General features: G+C 66.5%; 1 protein-coding gene across 4 annotated transcripts; it reads left to right on the forward strand.

The window, feature by feature from the left end:
* Positions 1-341: 341 nt before the first annotated feature.
* Positions 342-17,427, forward strand: TNS2 (tensin 2). Of its 4 annotated transcripts, XM_051845536.3 has the most exons (30): positions 342-369; positions 833-1,011; positions 6,669-6,777; positions 7,200-7,237; positions 8,108-8,146; positions 8,422-8,460; positions 8,573-8,622; positions 8,753-8,924; positions 9,354-9,404; positions 9,658-9,780; positions 9,878-9,942; positions 10,629-10,712; positions 11,054-11,166; positions 11,255-11,315; positions 11,565-11,640; positions 11,814-11,943; positions 12,030-12,095; positions 12,202-12,315; positions 12,464-13,681; positions 13,791-13,941; positions 14,017-14,600; positions 14,693-14,782; positions 15,112-15,237; positions 15,411-15,503; positions 15,597-15,674; positions 15,807-15,884; positions 16,239-16,407; positions 16,487-16,555; positions 16,659-16,688; positions 16,834-17,427. In XM_051845536.3, exons 2-30 carry the CDS (start codon positions 931-933, stop codon positions 16,970-16,972), a joined length of 4,236 nt encoding a protein of 1,411 aa, XP_051701496.2. In that variant the 5' UTR covers positions 342-369; positions 833-930; the 3' UTR covers positions 16,973-17,427. The 4 variants fall into 4 exon arrangements, with proteins under 4 accessions (XP_051701496.2, XP_069908380.1, XP_051701497.2 ...); XM_070052279.2 differs by lacking the exons at positions 342-369; positions 833-1,011 and adding an exon at positions 2,225-2,830; XM_051845537.3 differs by lacking the exons at positions 342-369; positions 833-1,011 and adding an exon at positions 5,058-5,265.
* The last annotated feature ends 145 nt before the right edge of the window (positions 17,428-17,572 follow it).

Here is a 17,572-nt window from a genome sequence, read left to right on the forward strand (position 1 = left end):
AATGGCCAAAGACAAGCTGGGCATTGTTGGAAGGCAGGCAGGGGGTTAGGACAGTGGTGGATGAGCCCTAAGGTCATGCGGAGGTGGAGCACAAGGAAGCCCAGGGGACTTCAGTCTGCACTGTTGGGGACTGGGAGCTGTTAGCAAGGTCACGTTCTGGGTCAGCTGCAGCAGCTGCTTTCCCAGCTGAACTCTGGGTAGCTAGAGTTTCATCTGCCAAGATGACAGGAAAGCCTTCATGTGGGGGAGAGCTGCCCAGGCTGCCCGCAGCGGCCATAGGCTCCCCCTCTGTCCCCTCCAGGCCTTTGCCCAAAGCCACTCCTGCAGATGGGAAGTGGAGAAAGCTATGCTGAGAGAGGAACTCCCTGTGTAAGTATACTCTCAAGGAAAAGCTCAGCTCTGGCCCGGCCTCAGAGATGCGGGGCCCCTCCCAGGAGCCCGGCTGCAGGGATGGGGCCCGGACCCCCAGCCCTCTCTGCCAGCCACTTGGGTCTGCCTTGGGCTGCTTGGCCTGGGTGTCCTGGTCCACGCTGTCTATTCCCGGAACAGGGCTACGCTCGGGTCTCAGGCCCCTGAGGGTTCCAGCTGGAGCTGAGGGCGGCACCCCCCAGAGCTCCGCATCTGGTTTCTCAGGAAGTGGGGGGGCTGCACATCTGCTCCTGGGAAGCATTATTTGTCAGATCGTTTCTCAGCAACCGCCATAGCCCCCAGGGCCACCAGAGCCGCGGACTTGCCCTCCCTCCACCTCCCCCCAAAAAAGTTTGGAAGAGACCACTGCTCCCCGCCCAGCTGTAGCGACCTCTGGGACGGACAAAGCACCCTCTGTCCTCAGCCAGGAGAGCCGCCTTTCTCCCTGCTCTGCCTGGTTCCCAGCACCGGAGCCCTCCGGGTGGTCTTCCACCCCTGAGATCTGAGTGCACTGTTACGGCTATGGGGTCGCCCCAGACCACGGAGAAGGAGGAGGAGGTGCCCCCGTCAGCGGCAAGATGGGCCGCCCTCTGCCTGCTCAAGGTAAGCCGGCTTGCGTGGAGGGAGGTCCGCTCCGCCTCTCAGCCTCTGCCAGGCTTTCCCTTCCTCCTCCCCTCCCCTCGCTCTGCTGGGCTCCCCGAGGCTCTGGCTGCTTCTCAGGACGCCTGGCTGGCTCGGGCAGGCAGACCCCCGTGTGAGCACAGAGCTCAGCTGCCCATCCCCTGAGCCTCTCCCAAATCCTGGGACCCTCACAAGTTCCTCTTTGCCCTGCCACCACCGCCACCACCCCCCACCCACCGGCAGCAGCTGAATGGGAGGCTGTGGCCCCACCCCCCTCGGGAGCCAGGCCACTTCCTACCTTTAGGGAAGAGAGCCGGCCCCACTGCATGCAGCCCAGCACCTGGCCAGTGACCGCAAGGAGCTGCAGGCTCCAAAGAAATGACCAATCTCCTAGTTCAGGTGCCTCGCTGGAGGTCACAGAATGACCGCAGGCCCTTTCCTTGACTCAGCAGCCTCTGCGCTCCCGGAGCCTTCCCTAAGGCCAGCTTCTCTCAGGTCCTCCCCCACCCCCAGCCTCCACTCCGCCCTTCCAGACCCCCGTGGCACCCAGCACTGCCCTAACCTCTGCCAGGAGCAAGATGGAGGCTCCCCAGCCCCCAGCCGGCTCTGCCTGTCTCCTGGGGCCTCTTCCCGCTGCCAGAGTAGAAAGCAGTGCCCCGCCCCTCCTAATCAGAACCAGGCTCCCCGGCCTTGGCCAAAGACAGGATGAGCCCAGAGGGGCCCCAAGAGTCAGTAGTGGGCAGGCACTGGGCCTTCCGCCCTGGGCACCGGCTTCTCAGAATCCTCTCCCCGCCCCCCTGTTTTCATCATGGAAAATCTGGGGCGCGGGGGGGGGGGGGCGGTGAGGTGAGGGAGGGCCAGCGTGTGTCCGGGAGTGCTCACTGCTAAAGAACTGGGGCCTTGGAGTGACAACCGGCTCAGGGCTCTAGGACGGAGCCCCCTCCCCCCACCTTCCCCTCCAGTCCTCGGGGGTCCCTTAGCTCCCTTCCAGGAAGCTCCTAGCCCGTACTAGGTAGCATCCAGACACTGAAGACAGTGACGGACACGTGAAGCCCTTCGCAGCCATACCTGGGGGGTGGGATTGCCCCCAGAGAGCGGGGCAAGGGATGGGAGGGGCTTGAACCCCATGCGGACATCCTGGGCTGGGAGCCTCTTAGGGAGACTAGCTCACTCGGGGCAAGGTGTCCAGGGACTCGGGACACCAGCAGCATCAGGGGTCTTCAACGATGCTGGTGCCGACCCTCAGGGCCAGGCCCAATCCCACGCACTGCTGTGGCGTGGCGGGGCCGACAGGCTGTGAGCCCTCGCTTCCAGTGCCTGCTGGACCCACGTGCACCCTTCCTTCGGCATCTGCCTGCCTGCCCGGGTCGCGCCGCTGGACTCCCCGTCCCCGGGCTTCTCCCAACCCCTCTCCCCACCGCTCGGCTCCTCCTGTCCCCGACTCGCTCCCTGACCCGGCCTCTCCGCCGGGCCCTGCGTCCTCGCCTCTCAGCTCTTTGTGAGTGTGGGTTCGCGGGAGAAGATGGGGAGGAGAAGAGGGAGAGAGGAGGAGGACGAGGGGCGGGGAGCGGGCGGGACGTGGGGATTGGAGCCGGGGCGGGCGGGAGCGGGGGAGGAGAGAGCGGCCGCGGGCGCGGGGCGCGGCGGGAGCCGGAGGGAGCCCAGCCGAGCGCGGCGCGCCCGCCGCCGCCGCCTCCGCATCCCGCTCGGCGCGGACCCGGCCGCGATGGGCTGGCCCGGGGGCTCCCCCTGCTGCTGCCCCGCCCCGCCGCGCCCCCGCGCCGCCGGGCGCCCCCCGCAGGTGAGTGGCCGCGGCGCGCGGGGCGGGCGGCGGCGGCGTCTGCGTCACAGCCGTGCGGGCAGTGCCGAGGGCGGGCGCCAGGGGGCGAGGGGGTGCGGGGCGCGCGGCGGGCTGGGCCCCGCGCCCCGGACCGCGGAGGGGACGCTCGGAGGCCGTGAAGGTGACCAGGGGGCGGGGCAGGCCGCCGCGGGCCCTCGCCGCCACGCCTTCCCGCGTCCTGGCGCACACGCGGCCCGCACTCTGTGGCGCGCCCGCCGCACGAGGCGCCGTGGTCCCGGCACACACAGGCCCGCGAGCTGGGCGGGGGCGAGCAGCAGCCGCGCTCGGGCCGGCTTGGCTGCGCGTGTGTGCGCGCGCGTCCCCCCTTGCCTGCTCTGGGACACAGGCCGAGAGCGGGCCCAGGAGTGGCCCGCTCGTCGGCCAACGCGCGCCTCTGCCCTCACTCCACCAGATGCTCCGGGCACACCCGGCCACGCCGCCTGCTCCGGCGCTCCTTGCCTGGGCCTCACGCCTGCACCCGGGGCGGGCGGGCTCCCAGTCTCGCATCCAACCACAGCTATTTCCAGGAAGGGGGGTGTGGGTGGAGGGGTTTCTCCAAACAAACCCTGGGTTTGGGAGGGAGCTGGGGGCCCGGCCGGGGAGAGGCAGACAAGCTTCGGACTGTACCAGGCAGGAGGTGGGCGAGGGCCGGCCCCCCCACCTCCCCCCTCCCCGCAACAAGCTGTGGCTCCTAGGGACCTTGGCCCGGCTCCCCTGGGGGCCCTGCTCAGGGCAGATGCTGGCAGTGCCCCTGGTGGAGTGTCTTGCAGGGCCTGGGTGCAGAGACAGACCACTGGTATCAGAGGCCCTGTTCCAAGTGAGGGACTTGGGGGCCTGTGGAGGGGGCCGGGCCAGGGCCACAGGCCACAGGAGCAAAGGACAGGCAGAAATCCCACCCACTGTACCCCACCCCGCCCTGCTCAGGGCACCTTCTGCCCCTAACGGCTTGGATGCCAGACCAGGCCCAAGTGCCCACAGGGCCAGGACCTTGGAATGGCTTGTGGTACAGCCAGGGGGAGGGGCCCAGGCCTGGCCACACAGGTGCCACCTTCTGGCCAGGTACCTCCAGGGGGCCACGGTGGGCATGGGGGAATGGATAGTCTGTCCTGGAAGGTTAGAGCTCCCAGGTAGAGGCCCGGGCCGGACCCAGGCCCGGGCAGGTCCTCAGAAGTGTCCCGCAAAGTATCCAGAGCCTTCCATCTGGACGGGCATGAGGGAGGAGGAGGCCAGGCCAGGGCCCCCATGGGAGATGCCAGGGTGTGCAAATGCCGAGGAGGGGGCCCAGTCGCCCCTTCTTTCGGGTGACAGCTACCCACAAGTCCAAGGGGCTTGGGGCTTCATCCAGGGCTGAGGACCGCCCCCCACTCTGGGGGGGCATTAACCCCTTGTGTGCTAGGAAGATGACTCCCTCCACTCCGAGCCCGCATCACCACCTCCTCCTCTAGACTTCTGGGGCAGGAAGTTGGCCATGTTCCCAGCAGGGAGGCAGGAGGCCCTGGAGCAGGCTGGACTGTATTGGGAGGGGGCGCCCTGCCCAGTCCTCAGGATGCCCCGTGGGGATGGGGCAGGGTCCCTGGGCTGAAGGCCTGGCTTGCAGGGGCTTGGGAGTTGCGGTTGGGCTGGAGCGGGGAGACGGTGTGGATGGGGGGCTGGTGAGCAGCTGGCTCAGGTGGGCCTGGCCAATGTGGGGGGTGGGGGGGGTGGAGAGTGAGGGCAGCCGGCCCTTGCTTCTCTTTCTCACATCCTAACCAGCACAGCTGAGACCAGGAGGGAGCCGGGCGGCATCCACTCAGGATCCTCAGCCAGCAGGGTGCTGGCTCCCAGCTGCCCTCCCTCCCCACCGGAAGTCCCAGGAGAGTGCAGGCTGGGAGGCTGGCCAGGACACACTGTTCCCCACTGGCCCTTGAGCCCTGCCCAGAGACCTAAATTCCCACCCCGCCCTGCCCCAGCGGGGGGCCGATCCCTGAGGGCGGGCTCCCTTCCCAGATCAGGGTGCCTGGGCCGGGGGATCCCGGGGCCAGCTCCCCAGCCCTGAGCCCAAGCAGGGGAGCACCAGGTCCTGGGCTGACGCTCCCAGCGGGACAGATCCTGGGAATCTGATCTCCTGGCCTCCCCCACATCCTCCCCCCCCCCACTTCCTGGAGCTGCGACCTGCCCCCTTCCCGCCGGCACTTCCCTCCACTTCCAGGGCTGGGCTTCTCCTCACACCGCCACACAGCCTGCCCGCCGCCCAGGGGAAGCTGCGGAAGCCCCAGGCCAGGCCCCAGCATTGTTCAGGGCCCCCCAGGCCGGCCAGCCAGCACCCCAGCTAGTGGGACAGCATGAAGCCCAGCGGCCCTGTGGAGAGGCTGCTCAGAGCCCTCGGGAGGAGGGATAGCAGCCGGGCCACCAGCAGGGTAGGAGGGCCCGCGGGCTGGGCCGTGGGTGGGTGGAGGTGTGGGCGGAGGGGGAAGGGGCTGGGATTCGTGCCCCTCGAAGCTCTCTCCCTGATTTCTCAGCCCCCTGGCCCTGCCCCGCGTGCCCCTCCTCACACTGCCCTTTGCAGTGTCAGCTGCAGTAGACTGGATCCCGCTGTCCGCTTTGGCTCCTCTCTTCCCGCTCTCTGCTCTAGCCCTGGCCGGCCCGGGCCCCCAGACCTGAGCCCCAGGTATACTTCAGCGTAGGACCTCACGGGGCGCTGGCCCGGAGCTCTGGGGGCAGAGCTAAGTGGTCAGCCCAGGACTGGGCCCCAGGGAGGTGGCCAGGGACGGGGGAGCTACGGTAGTGGCAAAGGGAGGGAGGGAAGAGACGCCGGGGCTCAGGAGGGCTTTGGGAACTGGCTGCATGTTTCTCAGCATCACTGTATTTGCTGCTGATGCCAGAGAGCACCCACGGCTCCCAGGGGTCCAGGTCAGGAGCGTTCATGGACAGGCAAGAGTCCAGATCGCTGCCTGGGGCCCCGTCACCTCCTTCCCCCAAAAGTGGTCGCTCAGAACAGGAGATAATACTCCGACCTGGTGCGGGGAGTGGGGGAGGAGGCGGGAGACAAACTGTCCGCAGACACAGGATGGGAGGACACGGGACTGGGCCAGGCCTGGGCCCTAAGGGGCGTCCCAGGGTCCCTGCTCCTGTGCTGCTGGCAGGGTGGGGCCGGCCAGGGCATCTGGGCCACTCCCTCCTCTTACACTTGAACCTCCGAGTGACGCAGGGCTCACTGCAGAGGGAGGAGGCAGCCAGCCGTTTCCCCGGGGTCACGCCTCCCTCCAGCGCTACCCCCCCTTCCACAATTGCTGTCTGCCGCCTCAGTGCACAATGAGTAAACATGTTGTTCTGCCTTCCTTGGGGAGGGAGGCTTGTCAGCTGCCCAAAGCGTGGGGACAGCAGGAGCCAGGGCAGGAGGCCTGGCCGGGGCCACTCCTGCCGGGGTCGCGTGATTGGCCTGCTGAATGCGTGCCTGGACGCCTGCTTGCCGCACACAGGCCTCCAGCTGCGGGGGGGCAAGGTGGAAGGGACAGTCAGGGAATGTGCCTGCCACACCCGGAGGGGAGCCCCGGGGTTCCGAGTGGCAGCGGCCACCAGGGCGTCACACACAAGGGCCACGTGAGGGACCTGAGTGGGGAGGAGCTGACCCAGCAAAGGTGACGCAAGGGGTCGGATTCCAAGCCCTGTGGGACGCAGGCCCCACTAGCGGGCAAGGGCATCAGAGCCTGGAAGGGAGGAAGGCGGGAGCCAGTGTGGCTCTCATCGTATCACTCGGCCAGTCCTAGGCATGGGCCCGCCGGGTACTCAGGCCTCAGTCTGCCTGCCCCTCCACCCCCAGCCTAGGAAAGCCGAGCCACACAGCTTCCGGGAGAAGGTTTTCCGGAAGAAACCTCCAGTGTGTGCCGTGTGTAAGGTGACCATCGATGGGACGGGCGTCTCGTGCAGAGGTGAGGCACTGAACCCTGAACATGGGGCCCAGCTACAGGGTGCAGGTCTCCCAATCCCCCACGCCCCGCACACACCACTCCCCTTCTGACAGCCGGCTCCTCCCGACACATGCCCCTCCAACCCCAGCCCTGGAAGCCCAGTACTCTACCATCTTCCCATCCTGGCTGGGACTGGGTGGGGGGCTGGGGCGGGGGGCTCCGGTCCTCCCCATCCCACACATCCCAGAACACTGCCCCCTGGCGGCCCCAACCCTGGCCTGCGCAGTGGAGCCCCAGCGTGAGGCTCTTCCCTGGAACTCTGAGCCTGCTCCCCAACTCCAGCTGGATTCTGGGGAGCCACAGGGTCGGGGACAGGGAGGAGGGCCACCCTCCCTCTGCCCTAATAGGCCGCTGCTAACCCAACTTCTCCCACCCCTCTATAGTCTGCAAAGTGGCAACACACAGGAAATGTGAACCAAAGGTAGGTGCCTGGCTCCACCTGACAGGCGCTGGGGGACTGGGATCCTTTCCTCCTCCCAAACAGGCTTTGCCAGCTGCACCCCCCATCCCTGGGGACTCCCTCCTGGATGGGAGGGGTGCTGCACTGGGCCCTTTAAGAACCACCGTACTCCACCCCCCCACACACCCCCCAGGGGCCTGGCCCAGGCGGGTGGACAGCAAGACTGCGTTTGTCTTGGTGCTGTGCCCAGGCTGCAGCTGGCGAGAGGATGGGGGTGGGGAAGAGGAGAATGAGGAGGAGGAAGGTGGGGGGGGGGGTACCGGGGAGGGGCAGAGTTTCAGAGACTGGGCAGCGGACATTGGGCAGGGGCCTCAGGATGGCTGGGTGGGTCTTGTCCCGTGGCCCTGAAGACACTGGGCCTTCTAGGTACAAGCTTTGGAAAGCACCCACTGTCCACCAGGGCCCCAAGACAGCTCTGAGCCGCTTTCCTGGTCCTCCTGCTGAGGTGCAGGGGTGGGGGTGAGGGTCCTGGCTGCCAGCCTTGGAGCTGGTTGCTGGTCGGGGAAGCCATGTGCCCAGGGGCGGGGTCTCCCGGTGAAAGAGGCCAGTGTCCACCCCCTGGCCGTGGCCTGCCTGCGTGGCTCTATATAGAACTCCCGCCCTGCCACTGGATGAATGGGGGTCTGTGTGGGCGAGGGGCTGGGAGCCAAGAGTAACAAGTGGGGGGCCCGGGGTGAGGGACTGAGAGAGCAGAGGGGAGGCGCGCTTAAATAGAGGCACCTCAGCCGGAGCTCCCGGCCCTCCAACCTTCCTGCGGGAGCCCCGGGCCCGGCCGTAGTCAGACCGGGAGCCCATCTCTCCAGAATCTCACTATCCGCTCCCACATCCCAGGTGACTTCATCTTGCCAGGCCTTGCCTCCCGCGGAGCTGGTGAGTGCTCTGGGGCGGGGTTCTGGGGAGGGGGGTGGTGTGGCAAGAGACCTGGCTGTGTTGTCCAGAGGCCCACCAGCCCCCAGGGCTTTGCCTCCAACCCAGTGCTGTGGGCTGTTGGTCATGGTGGAGGCGAGGGGGAAAATGTCCGAGCCCTCTTCTGTTCGCGTGCTCTTGCTGGGATTCCCCTGGCCCAGTACAGCCCAGCCCGCCCACTGTCCCCAGGCCCAGACTAGTCCTTGCCTCGGTGCTAACCGCTCCCTGTCTCCCTCTAGCGGCGAAACACGGCCCCCGTCCGGCGCATCGAACACCTGGTAAGGGACGCAGGAGGAGGGGGCTGGAAGCCAGCAGCCCTGGGGGTCAGGCGGGAACTCCGGAGTGGGGGTCGCCCAGCGAGGTGTCCAGTCACAGCTTCTCGTCCTGCAGGGATCCACCAAATCTCTGAACCACTCGAAGCAGCGCAACACTCTGCCCAGGTGGGTGAGGACCCCCGAGGTGGCCCGGGGCAATGACCCCCACGGAGTTGTCCACCCTCTGCACCCAGTCCCCCCTAGGCACCCTCTCAGCACGTCAGTCACCTCCGCCTGCCCCGCCCCTCCCCCCCAGGAGCTTCAGCCTGGACCCTCTCATGGAGCGGCGCTGGGACCTGGACCTCACCTATGTGACGGAGCGCATACTGGCCGCCGCCTTTCCTGCGCGGCCGGACGAGCAGCGACACCGGGGCCACCTGCGCGAGCTGGCCCACGTGCTGCAATCCAAGCACCGCGACAAGTACCTGGTGAGGGGCGGGGCCTTCCGGGGTCAGCCAATGAGAGGGCTAGGAGGCTGCTCACCGACGTCCAACCAGCGGAGGCGAGGCCTCCGGAGGGCGGAGCCAAAGTGGTAGGGGCGGGGCCTGGAGGGCCGACACCCACCCACCCAGGCCAGGACTTCAAAACCTTATTTTATTTATTTATTTACTAATTTATTTTGAGGATTTTAGTTATTTATTTGAAAAGCAGAATGACAGAGAGATCTTCCATCCACCTGCTCACTCCCCTAAAGCCAGGAGCCAGTAGCTCCTTCTCCCCCCGCCTCCCCCCCATCTCCCTTGTGGGTGGCTGGGATCCCAGGGACTTGGGCCACCTCTGCTGCCTCCCAGGACGGGCTCCCAGGCCCCCGTGCTCTATGCCCTGCTGGCTGTCTAAAGTGTCCCCTTTTGTTTCAGCTCTTCAACCTCTCAGAGAAAAGGCATGATCTAACCCGCCTGAACCCCAAGGTAGGCGGAAACGTCCTGCACCGCCCCCATGGGCCTGCCAGCCCCAGGGCAGCGCTGGGCTTGTTACTGGACACACCCCCACAACGTGGTGCGGCAGCCATCAGACCAGTGTAGGGGTGGCTGCACTGCACAAGAGCCTCCGACCTGGTCCCTTCCCACACCCCTACCCGCCCATCTCCGTGTGCACACACTGTACCCCCACACCCCACCCCGTCTCTGTGTGCACACACACTGCACCCCACCCCACCCCCAGGTCCAGGACTTCGGCTGGCCCGAGCTGCACGCCCCACCCCTGGACAAGCTCTGCTCCATCTGCAAAGCCATGGAGACCTGGCTCAGCGCTGACGCACAGCACGTGGTCGTGCTGTACTGCAAGGTGGGCGGCCACCTGGGGCTCCCAGGGATGGGTGCCCTGCCCCCACCTGGAGCCCCAGCAGGCCCTCCAGCCCAGCCTTCCTGTCCCTCTCTCCCAGGGGAGCAAGGGCAAGCTCGGGGTCATCGTGTCTGCCTACATGCACTACAGCAAGATCTCGGCAGGGTGAGCTCCCCTCTCCTACCAGCCCTGTCTTCTGAACGCCTCTGCCCGGGAGCCCACCTCTATCCGGAGAGCCTACTACTCAAAACGCGTCATTTCCACCTTCCTTTTCTTGCCTGTGCGGGACCCCAGGCCCCAGCAGATGCCCTGTGCTGGCCACCAACCGGCCAGCTTAGACCAATAGAGATGGATGGGCTCGCGGTGCCCAAGGCTGGGCGCCCAGCCCGAGGTGCCTGCAGGGGTATGCTCCCTCTGGGACTCTGGGTAGAAACCCTTCCTGCATCCGTCAAAGGCTACTCCCCCTCCCTGTGTGTCTGTCTCTCTGTTTCTTCTCTTCTTATAAGGACTCCAATGATCTCCTCTTAACTAATTACGTCTGCAATGATCCCATTTCCAAATAAAGTCACATCCTGAGGTACCTATCTTCTGGCGGGGAGGGGGGATACAATGCAACCCATGGTGTGGTCTCATCAGCCCATTTTACAGACAAGGAGACTGAAGTGCTGGGTACAACTGCCTGAGGCGCAGCGGAGTGACTGTTGCATGGGGCTCCTGGCTCTATTGCCCACCACACTGGGCTGCCTCTAGACTTTGGGTGGGGGCATCCCCAGCTCTCCTCTGTCCCCTGGGGCTTGAGGCCAGGATGCAGGGCAGCCCCTAAAAGCCCACACCGACCCCGCTGTCCCCAGGGCAGACCAGGCACTGGCTACTCTCACCATGCGGAAATTCTGTGAGGACAAGGTGACCACAGAGCTGCAGCCCTCCCAGCGCCGGTGAGCAGCCTGGGTGGGGATGGGCCGGCGGGGCAGCCCCTACCACGGCCGCCAAGGCCACGGGAGCTCGGCACGGACAAGCAGCTGCTTACACCCTAGTGGGGTAGGAGGCAGGGGCGCGGGAGCGAGAGGCAGAGATCTGGTTAACAGCTTGCCAGGCAGGTGCACCACTTTTAGGCCAGCAACAGGGACCCAGGCTGGCGATACAGAACTTCCTGGGGCCCTGGAAGCTGGGAGGGATGCGCTAAGGAGAAAGGCGAGCCTGGTGGGGGGGGGGGGTGGCAGCAGGGACCTCCGGAGGAAGGGCTTAGGTGGTCTTTGTCCCCCACCCTCCCCCCCAGGTATATCAGCTACTTCAGCGGGCTGCTGTCCGGCTCCATCCGGATGAACAGCAGCCCCCTATTCCTGCACCACGTGCTGGTGCCCATGCTGCCAGCCTTCGAACCCGGCACAGGTGAGTCCGCCCGCGAGGGACCCCTGGAGAAGAGTCCCCACCCCCTCCACTCAGGACCTCTTACATGCCTCCTCCTGTGTGCCCCCAGGCTTCCAGCCCTTCCTCAAGATCTACCAGTCCATGCAGCTCGTCTACACGTCGGGAGTCTAGTGAGTGCTCCGCCCCCCAGGCCCCCTGCCTCCTACACGGCCAGCGCCTCTGCTGCCCCCTGTCAGTGGGTTCCTGCTCCAAGAGCCTCTCCAGACACCTGGGCTTCCAGCTCCAGCCACTGCACTTGGAAGGCAATACCCCCGTGGAATCCATTTCACAGATGGGGAAAGCTGAGGCCCGGGGTAGAATCTGAGCTCCCCAGCTCCCTGCTGCCTCTGACTCGGCTCTGCCTTCTCCCTTGTCCGCAGCCACATTGCAGGCCCTGGGCCTCCGCAGATCTGCATCAGCCTGGAGCCAGCCCTCCTTCTCAAAGGCGACGTCATGGTGAGGGTCCCAGCAGCAAGCAGAGACCCCCGGGATCCCCGGTTGAGGATGGGGGTGGGGTGGGGGTGGGGGCGAGTCCTGCCAGCTGCGCGGGTCCCCTGGAGGTGGCAGAAGGGCAGAAGCCGCGGTCTGGCCGCCAGAGGGCGCCTGACCCCTGGCCTCCCCTCCCCCAGGTCACTTGCTATCACAGGAGCGGCCGGGGCACCGACCGCAGCCTGGTCTTCCGAGTCCAGTTCCACACCTGCACCATCCACGGCCCGCGGCTCAGCTTCCCCAAGGACCAGCTGGACGAGGCCTGGGCGGGTGAGTGAAGGGGCGGCCAGAGCCGCGGCAGGTGCGAGAGGGTGGAGCGGGCCAGGGCCTGGATCCTCACCCCCTGCTCCCCACAGACGAGAGGTTCCCCTTCCAAGCCTCCGTGGAGTTTGTCTTCTCCTCCAGCCCCGAGAAGATCAAAGGTAAAGGGGGAGGGGAGTGCGGGGTGGGGATGGGAGTGGGGGGCGTGCGGGAGGCGGGGGCCTGGCTCTCCCGGGCTCCCAGACATCCAGGCGGGCCTTTCCACAGGCAGCACCCCACGGAACGACCCCTCGGTCTCTGTGGACTACAACACGGCTGAGCCCGCCGTGCGCTGGGACTCCTACGAGAACTTCAACCAGCACCATGAGGATAGCGTAGATGGTGAGTGCGCAGGCCTGCGGGTGGTGCGAGGGCCCCGCGCAGGCGCAAGCCTTCCTCCCCCCTCCTAGGAGACACTCAGCTGGAGTCGCCTGCACTAACTCTCTCCTTCCCCTCCCTTCCCCCCCACCCCGATCCTCTTCCCACTCAGGCTCCCTGGTCCACACCCGGGGCCCCGTGGACGGCAGTCCTTACGCCCAGGTGCAGCGGGCCCCCCGCCAGACGCCGCCTGCACCCTCCCCAGAGCCACCCGCACCCCCCCTGCTCTCGGTCAGCAGTGACTCAGGCCATTCCTCAACGCTGACCACCGAGCCCGCGGCCGAGTCCCCTGGCCGGCCACCCCCGACGGCTGCCGAGCGGCAGGAGCTGGATCGCCTCCTGGGAGGCTGTGGCATGGCCAGTGCGGGCCGGGGCGCGGGGCGGGAGACGGCTATCCTGGACGATGAAGAGCAGCCCCCCGGGGGCGGCGGCCCCCACCTGGGGATGTACCCAGGCCCGAGGCCTGGCCTCAGCCGCCATTGCTCCTGTCGCCAGGGCTACCGGGAGCCCTGCGGGGTCCCCAACGGGGGCTTCTACCGGCCAGAGGGCACCCTGGAGAGGCGGCGGCTGCCCTACGGGGGATGCGAGGGGCCGGCCCAGGGCTACGCGGAAGCCGCAGTGGAGAAGCGGCGCCTGTGCCGCTCGCTGTCCGAGGGTCCGTACCCCTACGCCACCGCCGAGCTGGGGAAAGCGGCCCCCGGTGAATTCGGCTACCGCGCCCCAGGCTACCGGGAAGTGGTCATCCTGGAGGACCCCGGGCTGCCCGCCCTCTGCACCTGCCCGGCCTGTGAGGAGAAGGTGGCGCTGCCCACGGCGGCCCTGTACGGACTGCGGCTGGAGAGGGAAGCTGGCGAGGGGTGGGCGAGCGAGGCAGGGAAGCCCCTCCTGCACCCAGTGCGGCCCGGGCACCCGCTGCCCCTGCTGGTACCCGCATGCGGCCACCACCACCATGCCCTGATGCCCGACTACAGCTGCCTGAAGCCACCCAAGGCAAGCGAGGAAGGACATGAGGGCTGCTCCTACGCTGTGTGCCCCGAGGGTCGCTACGGCCATCCCGGGTACCCCGCCCTGGTGACCTACGGCTACGGAGGCGCAGTTCCCAGCTACTGCCCAGCCTACGGGCGGGTGCCTCACAGCTGTGAGCCTCCAGGAGAGGCCAGAGGGTATTCCAGCCCGGGTACCCACTCCCCAAGGGCCGGCTCCATTTCACCGGGCAGCCCACCCTACCCACAGTCCAGGAAGCTGAGCTATGAGATCCCCGTAGAGGAGGGAGGGGACAAGTACCCACTGCCTGGACACTTGGCTTCAACAGGACCCTTGGCATCTGCAGGTGAGGGGCGCTGGGGTGGGTAGTGCTGGGGTCTGGGAAGGCAGTGAGAAAAATACTATGCCAGACTAGAATGCCCTTCCTGCTCACGGCCACCCAATGCCCTTGGCAGAGTCGCCTGAGCCCACGTCCTGGAGGGAGGGCCCCAGCGGGCACAGCACACTGCCGCCGTCCCCCCAGGATCCCCAGTGCAGCGCGTCTTCAGAGCTATCTGGTCCCTCCACGCCCCTGCATACCAGCAGCCCGGTGCAGGGCAAGGAGAGGTAGGCAGCGGGGGCCGGGGCTGCCCAGACAGGCTTGGAGGGCGCTCAGCTCACCGGCTGCCTTTCTCCCCACAGCACCCGGCGACAGGACGCCAGGTCCCCCACCTCGGCACCCGCGCAGAGACTGAGTCCTGGCGAGCCCCCCGTTTCCCAGGGAGGTGCTGACAAGGCTGCTGAGATGCCAGCGAGAAGTGGGCCTGAGCCTCTGGCCCCAAGCCCCTTCACAGCGGCCTCCCCGCCCAGCTCACCCAGCAACTGGCCTCAGGAGAGGAGCCCAGGGAGCCATGCGGCCGGTGCCAGTCCTCGGGGCCCTGTGCCCACTACGCTGCCCGGCCTCCGCCACGCCACCTGGCAGGGCCCTCGAGGTCCCCCAGACAGCCCAGATGGGTCCCCCCTCACCCCTGTGCCTACCCAGATGCCCTGGCTTGTGGCCAGCCCAGAGCCACCCCAGAGCTCACCCACGCCTGCCTTCCCCCTGGCTGCATCCTATGACACCAGCAGCTCCACCCAGCCCCCGCTTCCTGAGAAACGCCATGTGCCAGGGCCTGGGCAGCAGCCAGGACCCTGGGGCCTAGAGCAGGCGTCGCCGCCAGCCAGGGGCACCAGTCACCATGTCACTTTCGCACCCCTGCTCCCGGACAGTGCCCCTCAACCCCCAGGTACCAAGGCCTCCAGAGGGTGGGGCCTCCTCCAGAACTTTCCCCCAGAGAAGGGAGCCCTGGGGTCTAACTCCAGTGCCTCCCTGGTCTAGAGCCACCAATGCAGGAGAGCCAAAGCAACGTCAAGTTCGTCCAGGACACATCCAAGTTCTGGTACAAGCCACACCTGTCCCGTGACCAAGGTGAGCCGCCAGCCTGCCCCTCCCACCCCACCGCCGGGGTTTCTGTCTTGGGTTCTCAGAACCATTCTAGCTGGCCATGCCTGGGCTCCTGCTCCTGGCTCCAGAGCCGGTGATTCTGGGATTTGGACCCAAGGAAGTTAAGACTCAACATCATCCAAAACCCTGCAAACACTCTCAAGTTCCATCCCCAGACTCCCGGCAGCCCACTGGGCTGCAGTCCGGGCAAGATAGGCCTGGGTGCCCGCCCGCTAGCAGAGGAGTTTGGCGGCCGGCGCAGGGCTGAGCCAGCCGCTGTGGAAACCCAGCCCTGCCTCTCCTCCTGCCTGCAGCCATCGCCCTGCTAAAGGACAAGGACCCTGGGGCCTTCCTGATCAGGGACAGTCATTCATTCCAAGGAGCTTACGGGCTGGCCCTTAAGGTGGCCACCCCCCCACCCAGCGCTCAGCCCTGGAAAGGTACACAAGCCCGAAGCTGGGGGGGGGGGGCTTGGGGGGAGGGGCTGTGCCCGAGGCAAGGCAATGGCGGGGAGTGGTGGGTGGACAGGAAGATGGGGCTGTGCTGCTCAGGAGAAGTGGGGGATGCTGAATGTGTGGCTACAGCCTCACTTTCCTCTCGTCTCTCCTCCCAGGGGACCCCTTGGAACAGCTGGTCCGCCATTTCCTCATCGAGACTGGGCCCAAAGGGGTGAAGATCAAGGGCTGTCCCACTGAGCCCTACTTCGGTGAGATGCAGGGGCCAGGGCTGGCTTAGGGAGGCCAAGGGCTGGCAAGAGGGTGCCGGGCCCTTGGGGACTCTTCTCGCCTCCTGCCCACAGGCAGCCTCTCCGCCCTGGTCTCCCAGCACTCCATCTCCCCCATCTCCCTGCCCTGCTGCCTGCGCATCCCCAGCAAAGGTGGGTGTCTGCGGACCCCCTCCCCGGTGCCCCCCACCCTGAAGCCTCCCCTGGGGAAGCTGCTAGAGCCCTCTGTTCCCGGGGAACACGTTTGCCTGCTCACCTCCCCTGTTGGCCCTCGTTTCCTCCCAGATCCTCTAGAAGAGACCCCAGAGGTCCCAGTGCCCACCAACATGAGCACGGCGGCAGACCTCCTGCGTCAGGGCGCAGGTAGAGACCCCCGTTCCCTCCCCCTGAGCACCGCTGGGCTGCTGCAGGTACAGGGCCTGGTAGGCTTTGAGGCAGATGAGCTGTGGCAGGTGCACTTCACCCGTGAAGGGGGCCTGGGTCAAGGCTCTCCAGTCTCAGGGGAGACCAAGGGGAGGGGCCTGGTTAGCATACAGAACCCCAGGCCGCTTTTCAGCATTTCTGACCTGTACATCTGAGGGTTTCATGCAATCGTTCTGACAAGTCGCCTAAGTGATCACAATGCGACCTGACAGCACTAGCTGGGGAGAATGCCAGGGCTGGCTGGGGGCTGGCAGCGTCAGCGCTCCCTCCCTGACACAGCCTGTGCCCCTGCAGCCTGCAGCGTGCTCTACCTGACCTCGGTGGGCACCGAGTCACTGACGGGCCCCCAAGCTGTGGCCCGGGCCAGCTCGGCAGCTCTGAGCTGCAGCCCACGCCCAACGCCAGCCGTGGTCCACTTCAAGGTTTCAGCCCAGGGCATCACACTGACGGACAACCAGAGGAAGTGAGTCCATGTGCCCGTGCCCCTGGGGGCTCTGGGGGCCCTGGCGTCCCTGTGTGACTAGCGCCCCTCCCCCTTGCAGGCTCTTCTTTCGCCGCCATTACCCGGTGAATAGCATCACGTTCTCCAGCACTGACCCTCAGGACCGGAGGTGACCCTCGCTCCACACCCAACCCCCCACTGCCTTGTGCTCCCACAGGCCCCACCCCCAGCTCCCCCTCCCGCTGCTCCTTCATGGTTCTCCTCCTTTGCAGATGGACCAACCCCGACGGGACCACCTCCAAGTAAGCCTTCCTTGGGCGCCGTCCCCTCCTTCCCAAGGCTGGCAGTGGAGCCAGACGACCCCACCCCTACCCCCGCCAGCTACATTCCCTCATGGAGGGCAAGCTGATGCCCCTCCCACCATGGCTTCGCCCCCTCCCCCACCAGGATCTTTGGTTTTGTGGCCAAGAAGCCAGGAAGCCCCTGGGAGAATGTGTGTCACGTCTTCGCAGAGCTGGACCCAGACCAGCCCGCAGGCGCCATCGTCACCTTCATCACCAAAGTTCTACTGGGCCAGAGGAAGTGAAGAAGGCCACGCGTGCCCCGCCCACGTGCACACTGCGCCCTCCCAGCATCCTGCAGCCCTCACTTCCCCCGGCCTGGACCAGGGGGCCCAGGAACCAGCACCCTCCCCTGGGAACCGGGAGTGGGCCTTCACCTGGGACCCTGCTCTCCCCCTCCCCCCAGCCTGCTAAGCTAAGTGGATGGGCCCACGAGATGACCTTGCACGTGAGCAGATGGCAGAGACGGGCGTGTGACGGGGAGCAGGACAGCCCCGGCTGCAGGAGGACACCAGCCCCGGAGGGGACTCGGGCCCTGCCGGCTCCACCCAGCTGCAGGGCCCAGCGCGGCAGGGAGAGGGTGGAGTGTGGGGGCAAGTCATTCCCCGCTCTGCCCCCTCTGAGCAGACACCACAGTGGGATCACAGGAACGGGGAAAAAGAGAGTCTATTTTTGTCTAAGAATACAGAATTTCTATATACTTTGGTTGGAGCTGGAGTCGTGCCTTATTCCCAGGGTCTCTCAGGGACATGCCTGTGCGTCCACGGCCAGTCCCAGCAACATCCTCCTACAGGCTCCTTAGCCCTGGCTACCACGGGTTCCCGTCCGCCCTGCGGACACACTGC

The sequence above is a fragment of the Oryctolagus cuniculus genome, chromosome 11, assembly GCF_051225735.1.
Source record: "Oryctolagus cuniculus isolate XC-2025 breed Fujian yellow rabbit chromosome 11, ASM5122573v1, whole genome shotgun sequence".
Lineage (NCBI taxonomy): Eukaryota > Metazoa > Chordata > Mammalia > Lagomorpha > Leporidae > Oryctolagus > Oryctolagus cuniculus.